At 37.9% G+C, this 24,834-nt stretch overlaps 2 protein-coding genes and 1 long non-coding RNA gene across 4 annotated transcripts in view; 2 read left to right on the top strand and 1 right to left on the bottom strand.

Annotated features, from left to right (window-relative positions):
* ccdc169 (coiled-coil domain containing 169) overlaps positions 1 to 3,173 on the top strand; it is a 4,636-nt gene extending 1,463 nt beyond the window's left edge. Inside the window, exons 4-8 of the mRNA XM_016483128.1 lie at positions 434 to 474; positions 1,687 to 1,785; positions 2,109 to 2,162; positions 2,375 to 2,451; positions 3,031 to 3,173. Of these exons, the coding sequence (XP_016338614.1) occupies positions 434 to 474; positions 1,687 to 1,785; positions 2,109 to 2,162; positions 2,375 to 2,451; positions 3,031 to 3,124 (365 nt within the window). The 3' untranslated portion in view covers positions 3,125 to 3,173. The remainder of the gene's footprint in view (positions 1 to 433; positions 475 to 1,686; positions 1,786 to 2,108; positions 2,163 to 2,374; positions 2,452 to 3,030) is intronic.
* Positions 3,174 to 3,282: 109 nt separating this feature from the next.
* On the bottom strand, positions 3,283 to 10,742 carry LOC107686158 (uncharacterized). Its single transcript, XR_001634026.1, has 3 exons — positions 10,662 to 10,742; positions 3,653 to 3,656; positions 3,283 to 3,294 (listed from the first exon to the last, which is right to left on the bottom strand). It is a non-coding gene; the product is annotated as an uncharacterized LOC107686158 (long non-coding RNA).
* Positions 9,535 to 24,834, top strand: part of dclk1a (doublecortin-like kinase 1a) — a 62,080-nt gene continuing 46,780 nt past the window's right edge. Inside the window, exons 1-3 of one of the 2 annotated variants that reach the window (XM_016483047.1) lie at positions 9,535 to 9,761; positions 10,669 to 11,046; positions 12,575 to 12,918. In XM_016483047.1, coding sequence (XP_016338533.1) covers positions 10,689 to 11,046; positions 12,575 to 12,918 — 702 coding nt within the window. In that variant the 5' untranslated portion in view covers positions 9,535 to 9,761; positions 10,669 to 10,688. Of the gene's footprint in view, positions 9,774 to 10,668; positions 11,047 to 12,574; positions 12,919 to 24,834 lie in introns of both variants that reach the window. The other variant, XM_016483046.1, reaches the window with a different exon arrangement.

Raw genomic sequence — 24,834 nt, 5'->3', positions numbered from 1 at the left:
CAGCTCCAACCCTGAAAAAAAAACTCACCTGCCTATAGCCTTAGTAATCCTGAAGACATTGATTAGCTTGTTCAGGTGTGTTTGATTAGGGTTGGAGCTGAACTCTGCAGGACTGCGGCTCTCTAGGACCGAACTCGCCTACCCCTGGGCTAGGTCATAGTTCATGTCCACAGTTTCACATACTTCATTCATGATTTCCTATGTTGGCTCTACCTCTAAGTTCTCTTCATCATCTTCATCATCACATCTGTCATTTGATTCTTCACATCAGTTATGATCAAATGAATGATCAAGGGTCTTATGCTGATACAGAATGTAATATGAGGCAGGCACAGGCAAGCCATATACTTTAGAGCTGAGAGAATAAGCCATGTTGTTATTTTGATGTATTGTGTACACACTGCACCACTGTAACTTTTGTCTTGCTCTTCAGATCGACTGGCTTCTATTCGCTCATATGATCAAATGTCAGAGGTAAGCATTTCAGTTGCAAAAAGTTTTACCAACTTCCAAAACTTCTAAACAAAATTGTAATTGTTATAAATTATAAAATTTGAATTTAAATATTAAATAATTATATAAATTATATATTGTATATAACAAAATCAACAAATTATATAATATATAATTACATAGCCTAAATATAAACAGAAATAAAAAAATATTATTTTAAAGAATTATTATTAATGATAAAATTCTAAATGTCATAGACTTGCACAGTATGTAGCAGTCAAAAACACAGGCTTTTAAAAATATATATACATTTCACTCCCTCACGATCCCTGTCTGTGCAACATGGAAGAGACGATTTGACTTATGCTTCAGTGCATGCATACACATTTCATTTTCAACAGCTATTGTTGCATGGTGCAATTGTTTCTAATTACAGCCTGTCACAGCTGAATATGGTCTTCTGCCAAAGACGAGATTAAAATCAATCTGCTGAGACAGCCTGAAAAAAAATAAGTGAGAAGTAATCTGTAAATGAGGGAAGAGAAGCGAGAAAGACTTGGGTGGGCCATGCCAGAGGGATGGGATGACATTTAGAATATTTAAAAAGCGAAAATATTTGAGGTCATTCTTGACCCCAAGCAAATAATCTTCATTTTATCCATATCATATAATCACACATCATATAAGAACATTCTTTATTCCTTGTCTTAAAGAAATAGCTCACTCCAAAATGAAAATTTACTGACAGTTTACTCTACCTTAGGCCATCCAAGATGTAGATGAATTTCTTCATCGGAACAGATTTTAAGAAATCCAACATCACATCGCTTGCTGACCGGTGGTTCCTCTGCAGTGAATGGGTGCCATCAGAATGAGAGTCCAAACAGTTTATATAAACATCACAATAATCCACAAGATTCAGTACATCAATTAACGTTTTGTGAAGCCAAAATCTGCATGGTTGTAAGAAACAAATTCATCATTAATAATTACTTGTGGATTAATGTAATGTTTTTATCAGCTGTTTGGTCTCTGATTCTGACGGCACCCATGCACTGCAGAGGATCCATTGAAGAGCAAGTGATGTGATGCTAAATTGCTCCAAATCTGCTCTGACAAAGAAACAAACTCATCTACATCTTGGATGGCCTGAGGGTGAGTATTCTTTGAGCACATTTTCATTTTTGGGTGAACGATTCCTTTAATTTGTTCAGATATTTTCTTTTTATTCAGGATGCTCTCAGACAGAGGCTGAAATTGCTGTCTACTGAGAAGTGCGGCCTTCAATCCCAACTGAAGGACTTCCAAATAAGAATTGTGCAGGAAGGAAAGGTGAAGTCCTACACCATCATATCTTCCACCATTGTTCCTACTATGAAAACTTCTCTCTAGTCAAGACATCACGTATCTTGTTGTACAAAATCTCCAGCTATTAATTGTAACATAAATTACATTAACATGAGAAAGTGAAAGAGTTTAGGTCTGGGCTGCTGAATTCCCCTAGAGGTATAATAACAATGATTTCACAATTATGCTGACATGAGAGTCCTAAGTGGAAGAATAAGGAAGGATTACAATTTGTTACTTGGTCATACATTACAAAGACAGATAAATAAAGACATAATTGTCTTTATTATGCATTCTATTCCTAATAGACTTACCAGAAAGTCTACGAAGAGAGGCGGGCGTATCTTGCAGAGATCGCAAAGGTGAGGAAGGCATTTAAAAGAAATTTTCCAGTTTGTGCTTTCAATTATGTGTATTCACTTGACAGATGTTTTTATCCAAGGCGCTGTACAGTGTAGGTTTTGTCATTATGTGTGTTCCATGAGAATCAGACCCATCACTGTGGTGTTGAGCTACTTGACCAAAGATATTATCCAAAGTGCTGCGTATAAATATTGATAATGTGTCCCTATAGCTGTCTTCAATGCTGGATATGAGCAGAAAGCAGCAGATGGTTCAAGCCCAGAGGAAAGCGCTGGGTTCAGACAAAACGTAAATGTGAAAACGCACTGTACATCATGAAATGACACCACTTTGGTTCATAGGAAACAATGCCAGGTCTTATTTTTTTTTCTTTAAACATTTTTTAGCAACATGGAAAAAACATGCAGGGTTGAGCCATTCAATTATTACAAGTAAATCAACACTGTGAACAGAATGTGATTTTATCATCATGTATACTTACTAATTTCACTGGTATATTTAAAATCGTGAGTAACAAGACCAATCCTTTCAATCTCAGTAGACTAAGAATGAGTAATAACTTAAGGGATAGTTCACCCAAAAATTATTCTGTCATTATTTACTCACCGTCATGTCTTTTTAAACATTATGTATTTCAGATTTCTTTATATTTGTACTCTGCAGAAGAAGTCAAACAGGTTTTGATATATAACCATTTCTAGGTGAACTCTCCCTTTAATATTCAGTTATTCAGGTTTAATTGTCCTATATGAATAGACACAGTAGACGGATGATCTGTCTTTGATTGCAGTAATTGTACTTTTAAATACATTTTTAGAATGTTGGATATCCTAAATCTTGTTTTTTGTTTTGTTTTGTTTAAAGCAGAGGCCAGGAGAGTATGAGGCAACATTCAAGTATGATGAAGGGGTCTGTCAAAAAAGCACCAGCAAGGAGTCGACTCCCTCGATTAAAACATTAATGCAGTTCAGGGATCTTCAACAGGGCGGCCATCAATTATTGTTTGATTATTTTTGTCAAAGTGTTTATGTTTTTTACGTTTTTATTTTATTTTATTATTTTTTTAAGAACAGTAAAAGGATGCATAATTTTTCAGAGGCCACTCTGAACTTGAATGATATTCACTAAATACTTTAAAATAGTTTTAGAAAATAATTTCTTGGCTTATTTTAGTGGGTTTTGTCTTATTTTGGCTTATTTCATTTCAAGGTCATTTCTTTAATTAAATATATTGTCATATCAGATGCTAATTCTGTTATGAAAACTTCCCAGATAGCAAGCAACCACTGAAACAATGTTAAAGGGGTCATATGATGGTATTTAAATTTTTCCTTTCTCTTTGGAGTGTTACAAGCTCTTGGTGCATAAAGAAGATCTGTAAAGTTGCAAAGACTAAAGTCTCAAATTCAAAGAGATATTCTTTATAAAAGTTAAGACTTGTCCACGCCTACCTAAAACGGCTCGTTCTAACACGCCCCCACATGTCTACGTCACTGTGTGGGAAGATTTGCATAACACCGCCCAAATGTTCACGCAAAGACAGAAGGCGTAACTTTTATTCTCGCTGTAGTATTGTTGCTGCCGCCATGTCGTGAAGACGCTGTGTTTCGTTGTGAAAGCGAAACTACTTTGTTTGGCCTTCCAAAAGAGGACGATATCCGCTTCGTCATGCCTGGAGCTGATCCGTGCTGGTCGCTGAGGAAATACATCAACTTCACGCTGTGGATTGCCGGATCGGCTTTCACCGTGGACGAAGCGGAGTCCAGCCCGGGGTCGTCACATGTGGTTGCCACAAGCCCGTCGGCCACTCTTTCGTCGAATCCGCCGGTTGCGCCGTTCTCAAGACCGCCGGCCGTTCCTCACTCTAGGCCGCCGGCCGTTTCTCAGTCTAGCCCGCAGACGATTTGTGACGCATTTTATGGAGGACTGTTTCCTGAACCTGCAGACTAGCCTACAATGGGTCTGTGCTCAAAGGCTGTTCTATAAAGTGGATCAGTTCCAACTTTGCAAGGACAGTCTGGCGCTTCTGACTCACAGCCTGTAAGTAAATTTTTTATATTTAAAGAATTTGCCACTGACGATTCAAACACGAGTTTTAAACAGTGTAGAGTAGCGCTTGTTGTTTGTAGTTTCTCCGTTTACAAATGCAGACATGGTTTTATGTTTACGCGGCGCGATATGCAACGCAATGCGTAAAAAGTATAAGTATAAGTATAAGACAGTATAAGTCATTATAATCCGTAATTATGTCCCCACTGGATGCAACAAATGCCTCGTTTGTAATGGGTTTTATTGGTTTTGTCTGGTCGTGCCGGGAGACGGCATCACAGTATGTTAAGGGACGTAACATTTGCATCACACGCTTGAGGTATTCAGCCAATCACAACGCACTGGATAGCTGGCCAATCAGCATACACCTCGCTTTTCAGAAAGATGAGCTTTGTAATAATAGACGCGTTTCAGAAAGGTGGGGCATAGAGGAGCAACAATAATGTACATCTGTTTCAGAAAGGCGGGGCATAGAGGAGAAACAATAATGTACAGTATGTGGAAAATAATGTTTTTTTTGAACCTTAAACCGCATAAACACATTGCATTACACCAAATACACAACATAATGCTCTTTTTTAGCAATGTCATATGACCCCTTTAACTTAATGTTTATGTGACCGTGCTAACTGCATTGAATTAATGTTACAAAGTGATGTTGGTTCTACATCACTTTTGCACCCGCAATTAATGTTGAAACAATGGGGATATTTCAACAACAACAAAAAATGGTAATGTCATTGAATCGACATTATGAAGTAATGATGGTTCATCATCACTTACTGTATTCACCCTCAGTTAATGTTTAATTAAAGGGGTCATATGATGCGATTTCAAGTTTTCCTTTCTTTGTGAACCTAGGAGAGGAGGTAATTCTTACTTTGCTATGACAATCTGACGCTTCTGAATCAGCTACTGTTATGTTACTAGTTTAAGTATTTGCTATTGACTGTTCAAATGCGGAGTTTTGCACATCGTGTGTGTGTGTGTGTGTGTGTGTGTGTGTGTGTGTGTGCGTGCGCGAGCGAGCGAGAGAGAGAGAGAGAGAGAAAGAGAGAGAGAGCGAGAGATAGGGGGGTCACATCACAAACACATACCAGCTTCATCACTGTGTCTGTCACGCGACTCTGTGCCCCTTTCGGGCTCTGTCTTTACATTTATTTTGAAAGATGAAGCTCGCGATTATGGTAAGGGGCGTTACATTTCCGACGAGTGCTTGCGGTGTTCGGCCAATCACACTGCACTGGGTCTTCTGGCCAATCAGAGCAGACTGCGCTTGTCAAAGGAGGGGGCTTTGTAGAAAACGAAGCGTTTGAGAGAGGCGGGGCATAGAGGACCTACAATAATGTACAGTATTTGAAAAATAATGTGTTTTTTGAACATTAAAGCATGTCAACATATTCTGTTACACCAAATACACAAAATAATGATCTTTAAAAAAGCATGACCCCTTTAAAAAAAAAAAAACAGTTTTCTCAATTGCTTAAATACACTTGTCCACTCAGACATCACATTTTCAAAACAGTTAACATACAGGCTGAAACTGAAGCTCAATGGCCAAAATGACTAATTTTGTTTGCAAAATGCTCCAACACTCACAAAACATTAAAGTGCCCCTATTATGAATTTTTTTTCAAAAGAAAGAGTCGACTCCGAGTCATGAAAACTAGTCATTTTTAAAACGAATGTTAAGCTGTTTCAAGTTGACGTCAACATGAAACATTAGCATATTTATGCCCGCCCACTTGTTAAGCGCGCAGACCCGGGAAAACCTCCCCTCCCTCAAACACTGTAGCGGATTCCTGTGGAGAAGACGCTGTGCTCTGCACTGTGAGGGTAAATCCGTTAGGGCAGTGGTTTTCAAACCTCTCCATGAAATACCCCCAGCACTGCACATTTTGTATGTCTCCCTATATCTGACACACCCACTTCAGGTCTTGCAGTCTCCACTAAAGAGCTGAAGAGTTGAATCAGGTGTGATAGATGAGGGAGACATACAAAATGTGCAGGGCTCGGGGTACTCCAGGACAGGTTTGAGAACCACTGTGTTAGGGTATAGTTAGGGTACCCCCTGAGCTTCAAGTACATTATTCTCGAAGAACTCCCAACTCATTTTCTCCTCCAACTTCAAAATCATCTTACATTGCTGCAGAAGCACCGACCCAGTGTTTACAAAGTGAACAGTGCAAGGAGGGTCAAACACCCTTTACAAAAAATAAATAATAAATAAAATAAAGGTAAAACAATGATGTAGGATGACTTTGAATTTGGAGGAGAAAAGTGTTGGGAGTTTTTAGACATACCCTGTCTTGAACCATTGTACACACAGACAATGAGTACGCATGCGCCTCTCAGAGACAAGATGAGCATTTGTGGTTAAAAAGTGTATAAACAATTTTTTTTAAGAAAATGACCGATCGTTTAGCTAAATAAGACCCTTATTCCTCGGCTGGGATCATGTAGAGCCCTTTGAAGCTGCACTGAAACTGCATTTTTAACCTTCAATCCGTTGAGCACCACTGAAGTCCACTATATGGAGAAAAATACTGGAATGTTTTCCTCAAAAACCTTAAATTCTTTGCGAAGAAAGAGCGACATGAACATCTTGAATGACATGGGGTGGGTAAATTATCAGGAAATTTCTATACTGAAAGTGGAGTAATTCTTTTAAAACTGTTGCTGTCATGTACTCTGCACTGTAGCATGCAAAATAAGTATTTAGTTGTGTGTGTTGTGTTGCTCCACACAGCTTGTAGGTCTCCGTCTATCCGGCTAACAGCAATATCTGTTCGCTCGCAATTGTTTAGAAATGTGTCGATGAATAGTGAATGTTTGTCGTTGTTATTACTTGGAGTTCTGATAAAGAAAGAATAGAGCTATACTTTGGTGTACAAACTGCAGTGCTTTATCAATACGTTTCTGCATTAGGCTAATGCATATACCATGGCTGTTTGGGTGTTTACCAACAAGCTGTGAGCTAAATAATGGTTCCGTTATTGACATGCGCTGCACGCAGTAGACCAATCACAACACAACCAGTTGTTGGGGACTCCCAAAACCAAAATATGAACCTTTCATTACCCATAATAGGGGCACTTTAAAAACATGCAACATAAGCAAATACTTCCATCAAACACCACAGCTTGTGGTCAAATTAATTTATTCTTTCAATCAATCATTACACAATGGACAACAAAATACAAAACACAGCTATCAATATGGAATTACACTGTTCAAATTCAGAAGTGTTGAATATGGTTTAAAAAAACAAAGGAAACTTATGGGTGGTAATATCTAAAAAAAACCCACAAGGAACAGTTGAAATACTCAGAACTTCAAATTGGATGTTTTCCCTTGCAGGGTTGCAATGCACCAATGGAAATACCTCCTTGCATGGCAAATCCATCAACAGCCCTCTGGGTGGGACTGATGAAACATCTGCATTACTGTAGACAAAGTTTGTTCTGCCAAAAGGGCAATACAGTAAAGCTGAAATACACAGTGGTATACAGTAACATTGTGACTTACCTGTTGTCATTTTGAAAAAAAGCCTGGCAATAGATGCCACAGTGCTCTGACTCAGAATGGGTTGGACCCTTTGTCCAGCCTCTCTAATGAAATTCATTGTTGCCTGAATTTCATTTGAAACTTGAGCTGTATTTTCTCCTTTTACAGTAATGCAGCTCCTCCACCATGTATGCAAACTCCTCTTTCTCTGGTCCTCTGCCATGATCTCTTACTCTCCTTCCATGCCTTTGGTCTCTTTGATCCATACTTGCAAATAGCAGGACAGAGGTGGAATCTTTTATAGAGGGATGAGGACTGATTGCTTATTGAAGAGTTGTGCAAATGAGTTTCACACAGGTGCATTAGAAATTCATAATTATGCAAGTACTTTCTATCAGCTGTGAATAGATGTTTGAAACACACAGCGTCTTCACGACATGGCGGCGGCAGCAACAATACTACAGCGAAAATAAAAGTTACGCCTTCTTTCTTTGCGCGAACATTTGGGTGGTGTTATGCAAATCTTCCCACATCGTGACGTAGACATGTTGGGGCGTGTTAGAACGAGCCGTTTTAGGTAGGCGTGGTTGACTCTTAACTTTTATAAAGAATATCTCTTTGGATTTGAGACTTTAGTTTTTGCAACTTTACAGATCTTCTTTATGCACCAAGAGCTTGTAACACTTCAAAGAGAAAGGAAAAATTGAAATCGCATCATATGACCCCTTTAAGGCATTTGCAAGAGAAGACTTCTGCTGTGCTAAGAATGTGATGATGAAGATCAAGTGGATCCCAGTTTCATTAAGCGTGTCTTAGCAAATGAGAAAAACTGTAACATGTAATTGAATCAGTGTTACACTATGATATTGATTCTACATCACTGTTGTTGAGCCAATATAGAAAGTAACAAAAAAAAATTGTTTTAATGTGATTAAAATTTGATGTTCATTCTAAACCACTTTTTTTTTTAAATGAAAGTACTTCTGAAATGTCAACATAAAATAATTTTGCCATCTGATGTACCAAGTTAACATTATGGCCTGTGTTCAGCTACACTTCAATGGCACATCAACAAACTCCTGACCATTTCAAAGTTTGGGGAAAACCTTTTAAAATAAAAATGACACATTTCCAGCAGTTGAGTCACTTTATTTGTTTCTAAACAGTTTTACACAATCAATGACAAAAAGATCAGTCTTAAAAAAATAAAAGTGGGACAAAAAGGACACAAAAAGGACATAACTACAACCTTTAAGATAATTACTTTCAGGTGCCTGAAGCCAGACTACTTAGTGGTCCAATAGTTTAAAACCTGGCTCGCATCAGACTGCTGACTCTTTTCCTTTGGGTTCTCTGAAATCTGAATCTCATCATATTTAATAACTGATTAAGGAATATGGATACTGACCTGACAAAGCAGTAATCAGGGAGCAGGACATAAGGCACAGGATAGCATAATTGTATCAATGTCTCTACACTGTATCAGTGTCACCTTGCTATCTGGGATTTTCATTGCATGCTACTATGAAGAGTCAAGGTTAAGACGATGTATTTTATATAATTATGTAATTTTAGAATACACCTACATAATTATATTTAAGACTAATTAATGTAGTTAATGTTATTTGAATGATCAAAGCGAGTTTGAGCATGTGTAGGAACACATGTTCGCTCTGAGTCGTGAGGGAGCTTCGAGAAAGAGACTTTGTGGAGCAGCCTCACCGGAGAGGAACGTGCGGGGTGTGTGTGTGTGTGTGTCTGTGTGTGTGTGGAGGGGCAGGGAGGGAGGGATGGCTGGCTGTGGCAGGTCTGCGGTGCGGGGCTGAATTTAAATGAGAAAGTGGCCAATGTAAATCACTGCAAGACACGGAGGAGAGAGAGTGAGAGAACAGCAGCTGCCGACCGACCAGCCAGCCAGCCTCCTCTGCGGGACAACAAAGGAGGTGCCGGCCTCACATCACGACTCCAGTCAGCACAACTCAACATCTGAATCGTGACCATTACGAAGAAACCTTGAATATTCCCTAAATCTCCACCTTTAGGCAAGTAGAAAGGTCTGTTTCTTTTCTGTAAGTAGAAATAAAGCAAACCGAAAACTCGCAAATATGTTGACCTGCCTTTGAATGTTGTTTTGCTCATTCTAATTCATTTTAATAGCTCAGCTTATCAGTTATGTCACTGTTAAATGGTCAGCGACGTGACGTTCATTTTTGTCCGAATCTAAGTTATTTAGGCTACATTAAGAAATTAAACTGAAACAAAAATGACTTGATCATGTTTTCAGTTTAAGGATTAAAGTCATTTTCCTATGTTTGCGCGACTATGTCAAACTGGTGAAAATGTAATTCGACAATCTGATCATTTCTTTTAATAGGCCTATATAAATATCAGCGTCACTTTTTTGTGTGTCTGTAGCCTACATGTTTTTAACATATTTTATTCATATATATTTTGAGCTATTTATGAAAGGGCTTGCGTTCAGGTCGAAAAAACCTAGGCTATTACTAAAAATGAATTTGTTCAAATTAAAAATAAAACCCTGAAATATGTTTTCAAACGTTTTTTTTTTTTTAAAACGTACTTTTTACTTGACAGTTAACCCACTTTGAGAGTTTTTAACCTGAAATAGCTGTAAAAATTATAGAAATATTTTTCAAACATGTATGAAAGCAATATCTCATTCTAAGAACTTGGCACGTTTTGAACTCGGCTAGATTTTTAACATCCTTATCGGACACTGATCCTGAAACACAAATAACCATTAGTCAACGTATTAATGTAGGCTATAGGCTACTAAAAAAGAACAGACTTTTGAGCACGTTTTCAAATGTCAAACGTTAGTGTTTGCCATGTCAAAGTGACAGACACCCATGTCAAAGGGTTGAAGGATCAAACCTACACGGTTAGTTTGGTAACCTCTCTTTTCCACATTTAATTTGTACGCTTTAGACCTAATTTGACTGGACGACATGGAGGAACACTTTGACGAGAGGGACAAAGTGCAACGCAACAGCCGAAGCGCAGGCCGGGCGAACGGGCTGCTCAGCCCCACTCACAGCGCCCACTGCAGCCTGTACCGGACGCGCACCCTCAAATCTCTGAGCCAGGAGAAGAAGGCGAAGAAAGTGCGCTTTTACCGCAATGGTGACAAGTATTTCAACGGCATAGTGTACGCCATCTCATCGGACCGCATAAGAACCTTTGACGCTTTGCTGGCCGACCTGACCCGAACCCTCTCTGACAACGTCAACCTGCCCCAAGGGGTGCGACTCATCTATACAATGGATGGTTCCAAAAAAATCACCAGTATAGATCAGCTGGTGGAAGGTAAGAAGTTGTCTAATGCCGCCCAAACCACTACACGTCGGATTGTTGTTTTTCTCACTACACAGCTGTCTGATGTCAGTCAAACACATTTCACGCTATGAGTTGTAGACAGACCAAGATATTTAACCTGCTACTGCTATATAGGCCTATCTCTCGGGCATTCTTGAATGCGTCTTTTATCATTTAAAATAAGCGATCGTCACTCAAATGATCACGCACTGATTTGCTTCCCATTCTTTTCTTTTTTTTGTCTCCAAAAAAAAAAAAATGCCTCCAAGCATATCGCTGCAGCCCTGAGACCTTAGAGTGGGCGGAGCTTATGTCTCAAGTAGGCGGAGACACTCCATATTGTGGGGTTTAGGGGCGGGGTTAGGTATGGACCTTCCGATTCTGCTACGCCGTCTTGTCTCTGGCTTCGGGCTACAGCGAAAATCGGGGCTAAAATCTAGGCTAGTTTGTGGGCTTTATAAGTGCCAGTTCACATAGAACATATTTTTGTTTCCCCGCATTGCTTTTTAATTTTTTTTACATTTATTTATTTAAAAAAAAAAAAATTATGTGAACGCTAGACAGACATAATGTTGCCGCTGCATTGCATCTCGCTGTTCTTTCAGCATCTCGCGCAAGAACACAGTGTTTTTATCATGTAAAATTTAAAGCATTTCAACTTTTAAAAATGCATTACGACACGATCTCATGAGAAAACACGAGTAAGCAGATTGTACAAAAGTGCACAAATTATTTTGCGTGAATTTTGTATAAATTCATACAAATTAAGGTGACCACTTCCTGGGCACACGTTCTGCCCAGAATTTCTAAATGACCTAAAATATCCTGTTTGCGCTGCGCCGATCGATCGTTGTATGACATCAAAGTACCGTGAGAGCTATAGAGTACAGCAGACGGCTCCTTATGCTTTCGAATCGCTCTCGCGGTACTTTGATGTCATAAAATGATCGATCGGTGCCGCGCAAACAACCAACACCTGGTTATTTTAGGCAATATAGAAATCCTGGGCAGAACGTGTCCCCAGGAAGTGGCACGTCTGGTCACCTTAATACAAATTCTAAATGTTAAATAGTTTCATATTGCCATGGAAGTGCATAGAAAATTACTTTTCTATTTCGCTGCCCTTTGTTTTGCGCTTTGTTGTTGTTGTTTGTAATGCAACAATGTATTCTGTGTGAACGGCTTTTTAGTCTATTGAATATGATTGAATTTTAATAGCATATTGTTTTATGAGATGCTCTAAAAATGGTGTCTTGGATGCTGTCGGATTCTCTTTTCAAAATTAGAGCAGTAGAAGTGACGATAAGGATACAGAATTAGGGCACTCGATGAGCATTTAAGTCTGCATGGCTTTACCTTAAATCAATGCATTTTAACAGAGATGACAGCTCAATCGACAGTGAAAATCACCAGTCACTGCCTCGGGTCTTTTACCCTAAAATGCACTCATTCTTTTCATAGAAAATGTGTAAAATCTCACACATTGTATTATGTCACTATGTTCTCTCCGTAATTTTAGGTGAGAGTTACGTGTGTGGCTCCACCGAAGCCTTTAAAAAACTCGACTACTCCAACAATGTCAACCCTAACTGGTCTGTGAATGTGAGGGCCTTGGGCTCCAGCAAATGCCCCACGTCTCTAGCCAGCTTGAAATCAGGACCGCAGTCCAAAGAGAGCAAAGACTTCATCAGACCCAAACTGGTCACCGTCATCCGCAGTGGGGTGAAGCCGCGGAAGGCAGTTCGCATCCTGCTTAACAAGAAGACGGCTCACTCCTTTGAGCAAGTTCTCACTGACATTACAGATGCTATAAAGCTCGATTCTGGCATTGTCAAGCGGATCTACACTCTTGAGGGAAAACAGGTAAGACTGCCAGTTTATGAATGGAAATCTTGATACTGTTGCCATAATTTAGTCAATTCCCTGCTGCCATTTCAGAGTCTGAAAGAGAATCTGTTTTGTGTTGAATCATGATGGAACTTTGTTATGTAAAGTTGATTCATTCATGTGATTTGACCTCAGACAACTAATGAATTTCATAATAGCTTTTGTTATGTAAGCTCACCCTTTGAACTGGCACGGAAAACCTGAAAGCATACTGAGATTGCACATTGGGAGTCCCGGATAATTGAGTGGTTATGAAATAGAAATGTTAGAAATGATTCATTTATCAACAGCAGAATTCCTCGTATGTTATTGTTATCATTTGACTCAAACACTGCATAGAGCTAAAAGTGTTTCAAATAGTTCTTCTCTTGTAAAACCCACAAGAAATATCCTAGAATTAGGGGGCTCAACATCCAAACAATGTGGCTTTTGTTTTTTAACCTCTGAAATGAATTCATCCCACAAGCCTTGAATTATAAATAATGAAGTCTCATTATTTCAAATGCTACAGCAGAAATCTTCCCCTAACATGCAGCAAGATTTATGGCAGATCTAGTCTAGTTTATGAATGGGAATCTGTGTCTTTGCCCACGCACACTCAACATGAGAGAACTGGTGGCTCAGAAATAACTTGGGCTTCTGCTCTCATTTAAATTCCTCCCACCTTTTTGTGTCGCTCTGAAACAGCTGTGCCACCCCACACATGCAGAATGACAGAAGGGCACATGCGTGCATGATGTGCTTTGATGCACGTTAATAAATATTTGATCATTCACATTGTAAGATGAAGTGCAGTTCAAAAGTTCACTCGTGAAAGTAGTTTTTTTGTTTTTGTTTCTAATTTAATGTACTGTTTTCATAACATTATATTATTAGGATAAAAAGTTTAGTGAAAATTGTAAAAAATGCATATTTATTTACATTCATTTTATATTTTAATTGGGTGCGTCCAGTAAAAAAGTAAAAAGGCAGTAAAAAAGGCAGTGGTAAAGCTGTATGAACTTCTGATCCAAAGAGCATCATGTGCTTCAGGAAGGAAATTTGACCTTTTGTCACATGACTAATGTTGCAAATTTGCTTAGTAACCTAAAAATAGTGTATAATCTTAAATATTTCGAAATCATTTTACATAATTTTTTCTTAAAAGGTTATGTTTATTTCCAGGTTTAATTCTGAATCAGGGCTATTTTAATATTTCATTGAGATACGATGATACTTTTTATTAATATTTTGAATTTGTTTTTCTTTATCTGTTTCCAATATAATTTATTGTAAGTTTCAGTAATTTGTCATTATTTTTATTATTAAATATGTGCATGTGCAGTTTTTTTTTTTTTTTAATTTGAGTTATTTTAATACATAAAGATTAACTAAATGCAAATGAGAAATGCGGCCTTGTCAACTACAGTAGGTGAAATAAAATAAGTTAACGTTTTTTGGGATTTTATTTTAATTCAGTTAAAGTTTATTCTATTTCATTTAACAACATTTTTTTTTTTTTTATGGTTTTAGTTTTAGTTAACTATAATAACCCTGTTTTGAATCCCAGAATTTTTAAAGTGGACTTTTGAATGTCACTGTACATACTCATCTTTCAATGTGTCTCTTCTCAGCCAGGTAAAATGTGCAAATAAGCAGACGCCATTTGGCTGAAATTCATTAAACTCTAATTAATCTATGCACAGACTTCTCTCCATTGATCTCTGTGCTGGCGGCTCCGCCAGTGTCTCAGATCTTCAGACTTGGTCTTTTCTATTTGAAAAGCCCTCTAAATCACCTTGAATGTGGAAAACCGGAGCACTTCATATCGTGTGCAGTCATGCATAAGACTGCCTTTTTAGAGTAGCTGTATTGAGCAACAAATATGTATTTTGATATTCCTTCCTCCCACTGTGTGGGTCTGATATCAGAGGTTACACAGCACGGCATCAAAGCCCTGGTCACCATCCAGATAAAGTAAGAGCATTATGGGTAGCGCTAATTTTAGAACAGGGATCGATTGGGCCTGAGGGAGCTGTCTAATGAACAAGCCCGGCCTGCACAGTTACAGCACATGATTTTGTCCTGATAGAATTATGAACAAAAGCAACAGAAACCAGGAAAGAGAGACAGAGAGAGAAAATAAAAGGATATAATAAAAGAGTCTTTCTGGGTTAGAGGAAAAAAAGATGAACGCATTACTGAAATGAAATGGGAGGTGGAGAAGTTCAGGTGCACAATTATCAAAGCAATAAAAGTATATCTTCCTGTTTATTGTCCAGTTTGAATGCAGGATCCAGGTGTGGAAGCAGCTTATGCCAATATTATTGTTGCTGTGCTTATTTGATGTATTACAAAAGAAAATCTGACTGTTTAGGTGATTAATGGAATTTCTAAAGCAATTGTTAGTTAAGTTCTGTGTTGTTGAGTCATGAGGTAGTTCATTATCTTTTACATAACATGATTGTCTTTTTGGTATTATGTCATTGCAGCCATTTTTCACTAGGCTCGTGTTGGTTTAGCAAAGTTTGCAAAAAAAAAAAAGAAAAACCTTAAGAAAATCCATGTAAATTCAATTTCATCTGCTGAGAGAGAGTTCAGTAAGTGAGCTGAGCCAGGATATTATTCAATAGACCAAAATGTTTAGCATATTTCTGCTGTGTTAATGTATGTAAATGAACGTGTCTGTGCCTTATGAAAGAAAAATAAGGATTTCTGCTTTCAGTCAGTGAATAAAATTACAGTTTATCACCTGCCTTGGTGGAGTCTACTGTAAAATGTGCTCCAAACAGAAAATGTTAATGGCGTATCACACATTGTATGGCATATTTCAGGGAAAGCAGAGTGAAATTCAGCCTGTTTGTCTGTTAGTGAAAAAGCTAATTATAAGGAGATGGATTGCAATCTGATTACTCACAAGAGAGTATGAACGTGATTGTGCCAAGTGCAAATGTATGCGTTTCTTCAAGCTACAGATCCTGCAAGTTACTTGAGTTTCATATGGCTTGGTAGAGATGTGTGTTCCTTCTGTCCACGTGTGGCTGAATTTATATCAGATCAAATGTCTGATGCAACTTAAACAGTTGTTTTTGGTGCAAATAATGGTGTATTTCACTCTCCTACACATATGGTTCTTGCAAAGCCGACAACAGGCGCTGATGTCTTCAGCGATTGAATCATTGTAACAGAACCAACATCTGCCTCTTGCTCTGATGTCTGTAGCACCTGACGGGATTTTAAAAATAGACGTCAGTTGCTAGCATGCATGTGAGAGGCATGTAGCCACCGTCTCTATGTGGAAATGCAATGTGAATGAATCAAAAAGTTCATGATCACAAGAGAGATCTGGGTTTTTGGGTCTTTGCGTGAGTCTCATGACACCTTTCTGATAACCTGTATAATGAGGTCAGAGACAGTATATCAAGGCCTTATTCCATCTTCCTACATATTGTGAGGGTTTTTCTGGAGTGTTACTGTAGGATGTGAAGTATGGATTGTGTAAGGTTTTATGATGAAAACAAACAAACATTGTGATGCTGTACTAGAAAAGAACAAATCATACTACAGCTCTGTATAGATGGGGTACTGATGCTGAGTTACCAGGCCATTCTGCTTACTTTATTCAAAATGTTTGTGTGAAAAGTAGGGGTTTGTGATAGTCTACCAGAGACTGCATGCATACACTACATGATGTAGGTGCATCGTGGTACTCATGAATGGTGGTGGACAGTAACATGGAGGAGAAGAATTGTTGAATAAAGTAGTTATTTTTGTTTTGTTTGTGCACAAAAATTATTCTCATAGCTTCGTAAAATTACAGTTGAACCATTGATGCCACATGGACTATTATAACGATATCCTTACTACTGTATGTTTCTGGGCCTAGAACGTTTGAGTTGCGTTGCTGTCTATGCAAGATCAGAAAGCTCTCAGATTTCATCAAAAATATCTTAATTTGTGTTGAAGATGAACGAAGGTCATATGGGTTTGGAAGTACATGAGGGTGAGTAATTAATAAGAGAATTTTCATTTTGGGGTTAACTATCCTTTTAAACTACCTCACAATTGTAATGTTAAAACTAGTGAATGTAGCATAAATGTTTATTTTTGGCCTTTTGTCATTTTTTTAAAGATACAATAAGTTGGTAATTTTGCAAGCCAGATTTAAACTCCCTTATCAGAAACACAAAGAGACTTGGGGGTCAGATCTTTTGACTTGATGTATAACCAACCACATAGTGACTCACAAATCAACACCCTACCAGCTATCCAGTGCACCCTAGTATCAAAGTGGCAAGTTTTGCATGGAAAAGCACCACTAGTTTTATTAATTGATTCAGGTGCTTCGCATATAGATATTTCAGAGTTAGAAAAGTTTTCTGTGCCACATCTGATTCAGTTCCCCTCAGATGGGCACTGACCTAGATCCAGTCCCCATGTGATCTCCAGAAATGTCCGGTAATGCTGAGTGCTAATATTTTTGCTTGTGATGCTGGAGGACACTGCTGACAGATGGGAGCAAAGAGGCCATGCAGCTGAAATTCATAATTAAACGTGTCAGAACTGTCTTAAAACCCATTTAATGTGTCTGCAACCATGCACAGACCCTCCAAATGTCCCTGGCTTGGAGCTTTCTGACTGTCTCTGACATTCTGACACATATGTAGAGTATCACAGTTGTGGTTGTCTTTCCTCACAAAGGACAGGACTTTGGACATGAGCTAATTTTATCCATGCTTGTTGCTCCCTCATGATCTCTCCTTCCAAAGAAACTGATCAACCCCCCCCTTTCAACAGTTTCTATGACGATGTGATCCAGTTGCTTAGTAACGGCCTGAGCCTTTGTGGCGTCACCGTGGGCAGTAGTGTGTGTCGGAGTGTGTGGGGAGTTTAGTCTGAGAGTGAGGTAGACGTACGATAAGTGGTTTAGGCCGCGGACATGGCTCTCTTGTTCTTATCCGTTAAGCCTATATTTACACATACAGACACACACTTGCTCACAAGACATAAAGCTACACAAAGACACAGCATTCTAATAGTTAACACACAGACACACACACACACACACACACACACATAAATAACCAGACAGACGTGTCCTGCATACTGCAACTGATTCTTAATGACCTCTGGCATATGCTTCGGGCCGAGACAGAGACATAGCAGGCGTGTAATCGGCAATCACTCATGTGTTGGAGTTTGCCGTATGGACATAACTGATTTTCCGCCCCATTGCATACACACACCCTGCTTAATTAGCCATGTCTTTCAGTCTCTAACAGCCTTCCATTGTCTGGAGGGCCATTTACCCCCTCTTGAGCTCTCCTCACCTCTCGTTCCCCTCCTGTCCAATAAAATGGCCAGATATTCTGCCTTTGGCATATGGTCACGCTCTCCCCAGATATTGTAGTCAGCAGAATTTCTTTGTTTCCTGGTGAGTTAAATCCATATTAAAATACAAATCTGGATTGGCAACTCAATCTAAGATTGAAGTTTAATCTGGGTTCAGTAATGTTCTCATATATTGCATTTAGTGAAAAATAAGGAGCCACTTTTGTACATGGTGATAAAGTGCTGCAGTAACGCTGTGCTGTATTAAATTAGGGGTGTTTATATCTGTCTTGTTTATTTAAGCACCCTACTTGTAAATATAACACTACCATACGTGATTGTTTGTGTTGTTTTGTTTTACTCTAAATAACTATTTTGTTTTAGTTTTACTCTAGATGACTATTTTGTTTTGTTTTAGTTTTACTGTAGATGACTGATTTGTTTTGTTTTAGATGATTGTTTTGTTTGGTTTTACTCTAGATACATTTTTGTTTTACTCTAGATGACTGTTTTACTGTAGATGACTTTTTTATTTTGTTTTGTACTCTGTGACTTTTGTTTTTTATTTTGTTTTGTTTTACTCTAGGTGACTGTTTTGTTTTACTCTAGATGACTGTTTTGTTTTACTCTAGATGACTGTTTTGTTTTCTTGTTTTGTTTATTACTGTTTTGCTTTGTAGTTTTACTCTAAATTAGTTTTGTTTTGCTTTTTGTTTCTTTTGTTTTACTCTAGATGAGTTTTGTTTTGATTTTTGTTTCTTTTGTTTTACTTTAGATGACTGTTTTGTTTTAGTTTTACTCTGGATGACTTTGTTTTTGTTTTGTTTTACTCTAGATGACGGTTTTGTTTTTTGTTTCTTTGTTTTATTCTAGATGACTTTTTTGTTTTGTTTTAGTTTTACTCTAGATGACGGTTTTGATTTTTGTTTTATTCTAGATTACTTTTTTTGTTTTGTTTTAGTTTTACTCTAGATGACTTTTTTGCTTTCGATGATTGTTTTGTTTTCCTTTAGTTTTAGTTTCCTTTAATTTTCAATTAAGAGACACATTACCCCACTTTAGTAGGCCTATGTGGTGCTAAATGTGTGGCAGTAGCTCCAAAAATGAAGTCATTGTCAGCAGCCTTCTTTTCTATGTAAATTAGCCTCATTATAGATTGTGGCAGAACAGCGTTGAGTTTTGTGAATAAGCCTAAATTAACAACAAAGAAAAACAGGCGTGCACAGAATTCCTTTTAAAATAAAAGTTTGTGCATATGTAGTAATTCATCAAATCATGATCAAATGACAGATTATAAATGTGCATTTATCCAGACAAGCCATGCAGTCTTTTAGCATTTAAAAGAGCTGATTCAGATGCCTTGACTGTATGTTTTATGGGTCTGGTCAGTCAAAAGGGGCTGTTCACACAGAATGCGTTTTTGCATTCTCTTTTCGTTTTCTTTGAGCATTGCACATTGCATAAGTGTTGCTGCATTAAATATTCTTAGATTATTTTGAAAATGTTCTCTTTGAGAAACACCCATAATTAATTCATCATCATTATCCTACCCATATCGTTTAACGTGTGCTATAATAATTTGTGGCATCTTGTACATGACACCCTGTTCTAAAAATGACTCAAGTTAAAAAAGTTAAAGGGGTCCTATTATGCTTTTTCACTTTTTCAACTTTTCAAATTGATTTGATTTTGATGTAATATTTGCACTGAAGCTCACACGCGACTATGGTAAGGGGCATGACATTTCCCGACCAGGCGCCGAGTGCTGCCAGTCACAACACACACTGGCCCTGCAAACCAATCACAGTCGTATTTCAGAAGGCGGGCCTTCATTTGATGCAGGAACTACTCTAGGTGTTCATGCCAGATTGGGGAGAGAGGTGTTGTAATAATGTAAAATATGTGAAAAATAATGTGTTTTTCGAACAACCTAGTATGAGAGCCTGTTCTAGTACACCCCCAACATAAAATCAAGACTTTGTAAAAGAGCATAATAGGACCCCTTTAAGAAACACATCTCTATACCTTGCTTTTTTAATTCAAGTGCTCTGCATCTTAGTTCTTAAACATGCTCTATGTGAATGGCCCCTTAGGGTGCTGAGTATTAAAATGCCATACCATGCACAGAATGCTGCAAAAACATGAGCAAAATTATCAAACACGTCTGTCTAGCCCATGTTTACATAGAAATGGAAAACCAAAGTAGTGGAATGCAAAAAAAAAAAATCGTTCCGTCGAGTATTCCAGTGGTAGTCTGCTGCATTGTCTGGTAACCTTGCACTCAGAACTCACAAGATTGAGAATTGTGTCGAGCAGATTGCTTTCAACATAGATTGCATGAACGTGTTTGCGTTGCCTGATTTGCATAATTCATTTCATGAACCGGGCACTATAACAAGACAGACAGCACTTACAAATAAACAGCATTGAATTCCCCTTGAAAAGTGCAGTTGTTCCTTTGCTTTGTATTTTAGCTCAGCCATCCTCATTTATTCTGAGTACGCTGTAGCGTGTCAGACAGCAGGTATCTGGAGATCAGATTTTAGTTAGTCTGCTGCTTTTGCTGAGTCACTCCTACCAGGTGTGTGTGTATGAAGGAGTGTGTAGTTGTATGTGAACTTTTGTGTCGACAGCTTGTGTTTGGGCATAAAAGCACTATGTGTGTGTGTGTGTGTGCACAGCAAATGAGTTTTCCATGCAAATCATTTTAATGTGTGTCTGCTGCCAAAACCACACACAATGAAAGCCAAGAAAATAAGGGGCATTTATATCTGTCTTGTTAACTCAAGCACCCCTACTTTACTTGTAAACATAACACTGCTCTAGATTACTGTTTTGTTTTATTTTTTTTGTTTTTCAGTTTGTCTGTTTTAGTTTTAGTTTTGCGTTTATCTTTTTATCTTTATTTCTCTTCTCGTTTTCTTTAAGTGTTGCATATTGCGTAAGTGCAAGTAAGTAAGTAAATTGTATTTATATAGCACATTTCAACATAGCAAAGCTATCCAAAGTGCTTAACAATGTAAAATAAAATTAAAAGAGAAAAGGAAACACAGAAAAGAATTTAAAAAAAGACAGACAATAACACAACAATGAAATGAAATTAAAATGCTAAGGAGAAATGATACGTTTTCAACCTCGATTTAAAAATGGTAATGGGAGGTGCAAGGCGACAGTCTAGAGGCAATTGGTTCCACAGACGGGGGCAGTGACTGAAAAGGTTCTGTCACCCTTAGTTTTCAAACGGGAACGAGGGACAGATAAAAGAATTAGCTGTATTTAAGAATGTGATCAGCTGTAATTGCACAACTTTTTCCAAAAGCTTTGACAAAAATGATAACTTTGAGACAGGCCGAAAATTGTTAAAGCAACTTTCATCCAAACCTTGCTTCTTAAGCAAAGGCTGAACAACCGCATGCTTAAAGCAGTTCGGAACCACACCAGTGTCCAAAGATGAGTTAATCAACACTTGGACACTGGGGCCAATTACTGGAAAAGCTGCTTTTATGATCTCAGAAGGAACAACATCCAGTGAGGAGTTAGTAGACTTAATTTTGTTAACGAGATCGGAAAGTTCCATTAAAGAGACATGTTGAAAATTACAAAATAAAAATGGACTAGCAGGCGAGTTCAAAGACAGGTCTGAAAGCTAACTGTACTTCAAACGATGAAAAAGTTCGAACAGAAACTGATTGAATAGTAAGTGATTGTTTAAAAACCATTGCAACCCAACCACCCCTACCAGCAGATCTTGGGGTACTAATAAAACAGCAGTTCGGTGGGCAAAGTTCTTCAAAAACTGACAACTCACCAGCACCTGCTGCTGCATTGAATGTTCTTAGATGACTTTGAAAATGATCTCTCTGAGAAGCACTCATAATTAATTAATCATCATCATCATCATACCCTTATATTTTAATGTGTGCTGTAACAATAACGTCCACACTGAACTTTCTAATGAGAGCAGTGTCTGGTGAGACTATCATCAAAGAGAGAGTGAGCGAAATGGAGAGAACAGTCTGATCGTCTGAAGCTACATATTTTCCTGCAGTCTTTTCTCGAGGGATGTGATTTTTATCGCTCGCTGCAGTTCTGTAATAATAAAATGATTCTTAATCTCCACCCACTTCTGGCATAGAATATGTCTTATGTAATTGAGATCTTATGTAACCGCTCTTGTAGTCTGCACGGCATTTAGCAGGCCTGATTTAGGAGATCAAGATGGCAGCTAATTCATCTGAAGAAGCTCCACATTATAGCAGACAGTGACATTATTAGGGCTCAGTTCCCTTGACTCCTGGTGCTCTTAAAGGGACAGTGCATACACAAATGAAAATTCTGTCATTATTTTCTTGTCATTCCAAAGATACATGATTTTTTTTCTTCAGTGTGATATGAAGTAAAATGTTTAGGCTGCTCTTTTTTCAAAAACAGCATCATAAAAGCACCTCAAAAGATGTCAGTGCAGCTTCTTAAATCACACCATTGCTTTGTATGAGAAACAGACTTTTTGTAGGATTCTTTGATGAATGGAAAGCTAGAAAAAGCAGTATTTATTTGAAATAGAATTGTAACATATTGTAATATTGTAATTAATGTAATTTGTAATTTAATGCATTCCTGCTGAAAAAAACTAACAATTTCTTTTTTTTTAAAAACAACCCTTACTGACCCCAAACTTTTGAACGGTAGTGTGTGTTGTCAAAACTCAGACACAGTGCATCTTAAAGTGTCATATTAATTTGTTGTTATTGTTATGAAATCTGTCATATGAATTCAGCAGTCTTGGAAAATAGTTCACAAGTTATACAGACAAGTTTAATGGTGCTTTTATGATGCTATTTTGTACTTTTTTGTGTATTAAAGGTCACTAAATATTTTCATTAAGTGGAAAAAGTGCAGCTTCCTGCCTATAACATCTTCTTTTGTGTTCCTCAGAAGAAAGAAATTCCTGAACCTAAAAGACATTGTTCAAACTTTAACGTACCCCACTATGTCAGCAGATTCAAATTTGACATTATGAAATGTCAGCCGTCAGAGTTCATCTTGTGTTTCATCTCAACCCAATGCAAAACAAGCTAAAGACAGCAGTTATTTTGAACACTTTGTGCGGAGGCTTGAGGAACACTCAGATGGAGGTGGGCTATAATTCAATCTGTTGTCTGATGGGCTGCTTCTGTTTAAGGACCAGTTTTGATGAGACATGAGCCTCCCACGATCATAATGCTGTCATACCGCCTCATTTTGTGGGGCCTTATTTTCTTCCCTCACTCCCTCTACGCACATTTACACCCACATACACCCACATGAACACTCACATATGGGTGTAGGATGGCTGTATGTGAGCTCGTGGTGTGAAGTTCTACATTTCTACCCCTACAGACTCCCTGCTGTTTAACTCACTAGGCATGCATGTGCAGGTCGGTGGGCCGAGAATGAGTGTTAAAGCATGAGCCGGCAATGATGCGGGTCATGACCTCACCAAAGCATTCATCTCTGCCCTCTCGACAGGGACAGCTATTCTGGGTCCCATCACCTGATACTAACTGGATTAAGCATCAGCCTGGTTACTCAAGACTTGCACTTTGACCGTGAATGAGTGCTTTGGGAAAGGAAGGAGGCCCTTTAGCCTTTGTTTTGTTTTTTTGTCTAAGGCTGTACTTTTTATACTTTTTGATATTTGTGTTTACTATTGTCATTTTGCATTATTGACACTATTTTCCTAATTAATGCTGTTCAGTTGCTTTGACACAATCTGTATTGTTAAAAGCGCTATATAAATAAAGGTGACTTGACTTGACTTGACTTTTTGAGGCACTTGTTATGTCTCTTCACATTAGCGAGAACTGCAAACATAGCTTGTCTCTTGTCAGTGAACACATGGTGTAAACATCTTTTGGGAGTAATATTCTCATTGGCAATGGGAGAAATGTCTCTTGTTGCAGTGCTAGACTTTCAGCACCAAGGACAGCGCCACTCACTCTGACTGTCTGTCAAATGCTGCAGCATTAAAATTTTTGCATGTTTAATACTTTCTACTTTTCCTGGTTTAATATGCAGATCTAACTGTCAGTATTTCTATTTGTAGGTTCCCTGATAAGTAAAAACCCTGTCTCTGTTTGTTTGATCAGCCTGACACAGCAACACTGGCTCAACCAATGGCATGAGCTTGGGGCGGGGCTTTCTGTTTGTCCAATCAATGACTGTTTGCTGCTGCCCTCACAAGCATTTACATATTTCAGTCTCTCACAAACATATAAGCATTTTAGTTTGAAAATCAAAAAAATATTTTACTGTTCAGGTGATTAATAAATAGCGTTCAAGGTCAACACAACCTAAAAATTGCTATTTGTTGATACATGTTCCTGTTCTTATTCTTGACCAATGTTGTTTTTTTAAGTATTATTTATATACTATTATAGTATGTATTCGTATTTTGAATTAGCTATTATCTAATGCATTTTACATATATTTTCAGTTCTCATTTTAATTTTTAATCATTTTGTTAATTTTCTGATTTCTATATAGCTTTTTATTTTTAGTCCAGTCTTAGTTTTAGAAATTTTAGGACTTCAGTTTAAACTT

Source organism: Sinocyclocheilus anshuiensis, unplaced genomic scaffold (assembly GCF_001515605.1).
Source record: "Sinocyclocheilus anshuiensis isolate Anshui unplaced genomic scaffold, SAMN03320099.WGS_v1.1 scaffold437, whole genome shotgun sequence".
NCBI classification, from domain to species: domain Eukaryota; kingdom Metazoa; phylum Chordata; class Actinopteri; order Cypriniformes; family Cyprinidae; genus Sinocyclocheilus; species Sinocyclocheilus anshuiensis.
The sequence above is the reverse complement of the archived record's forward strand: the minus strand, read 5'-3'. Positions and strand labels throughout refer to the sequence as shown.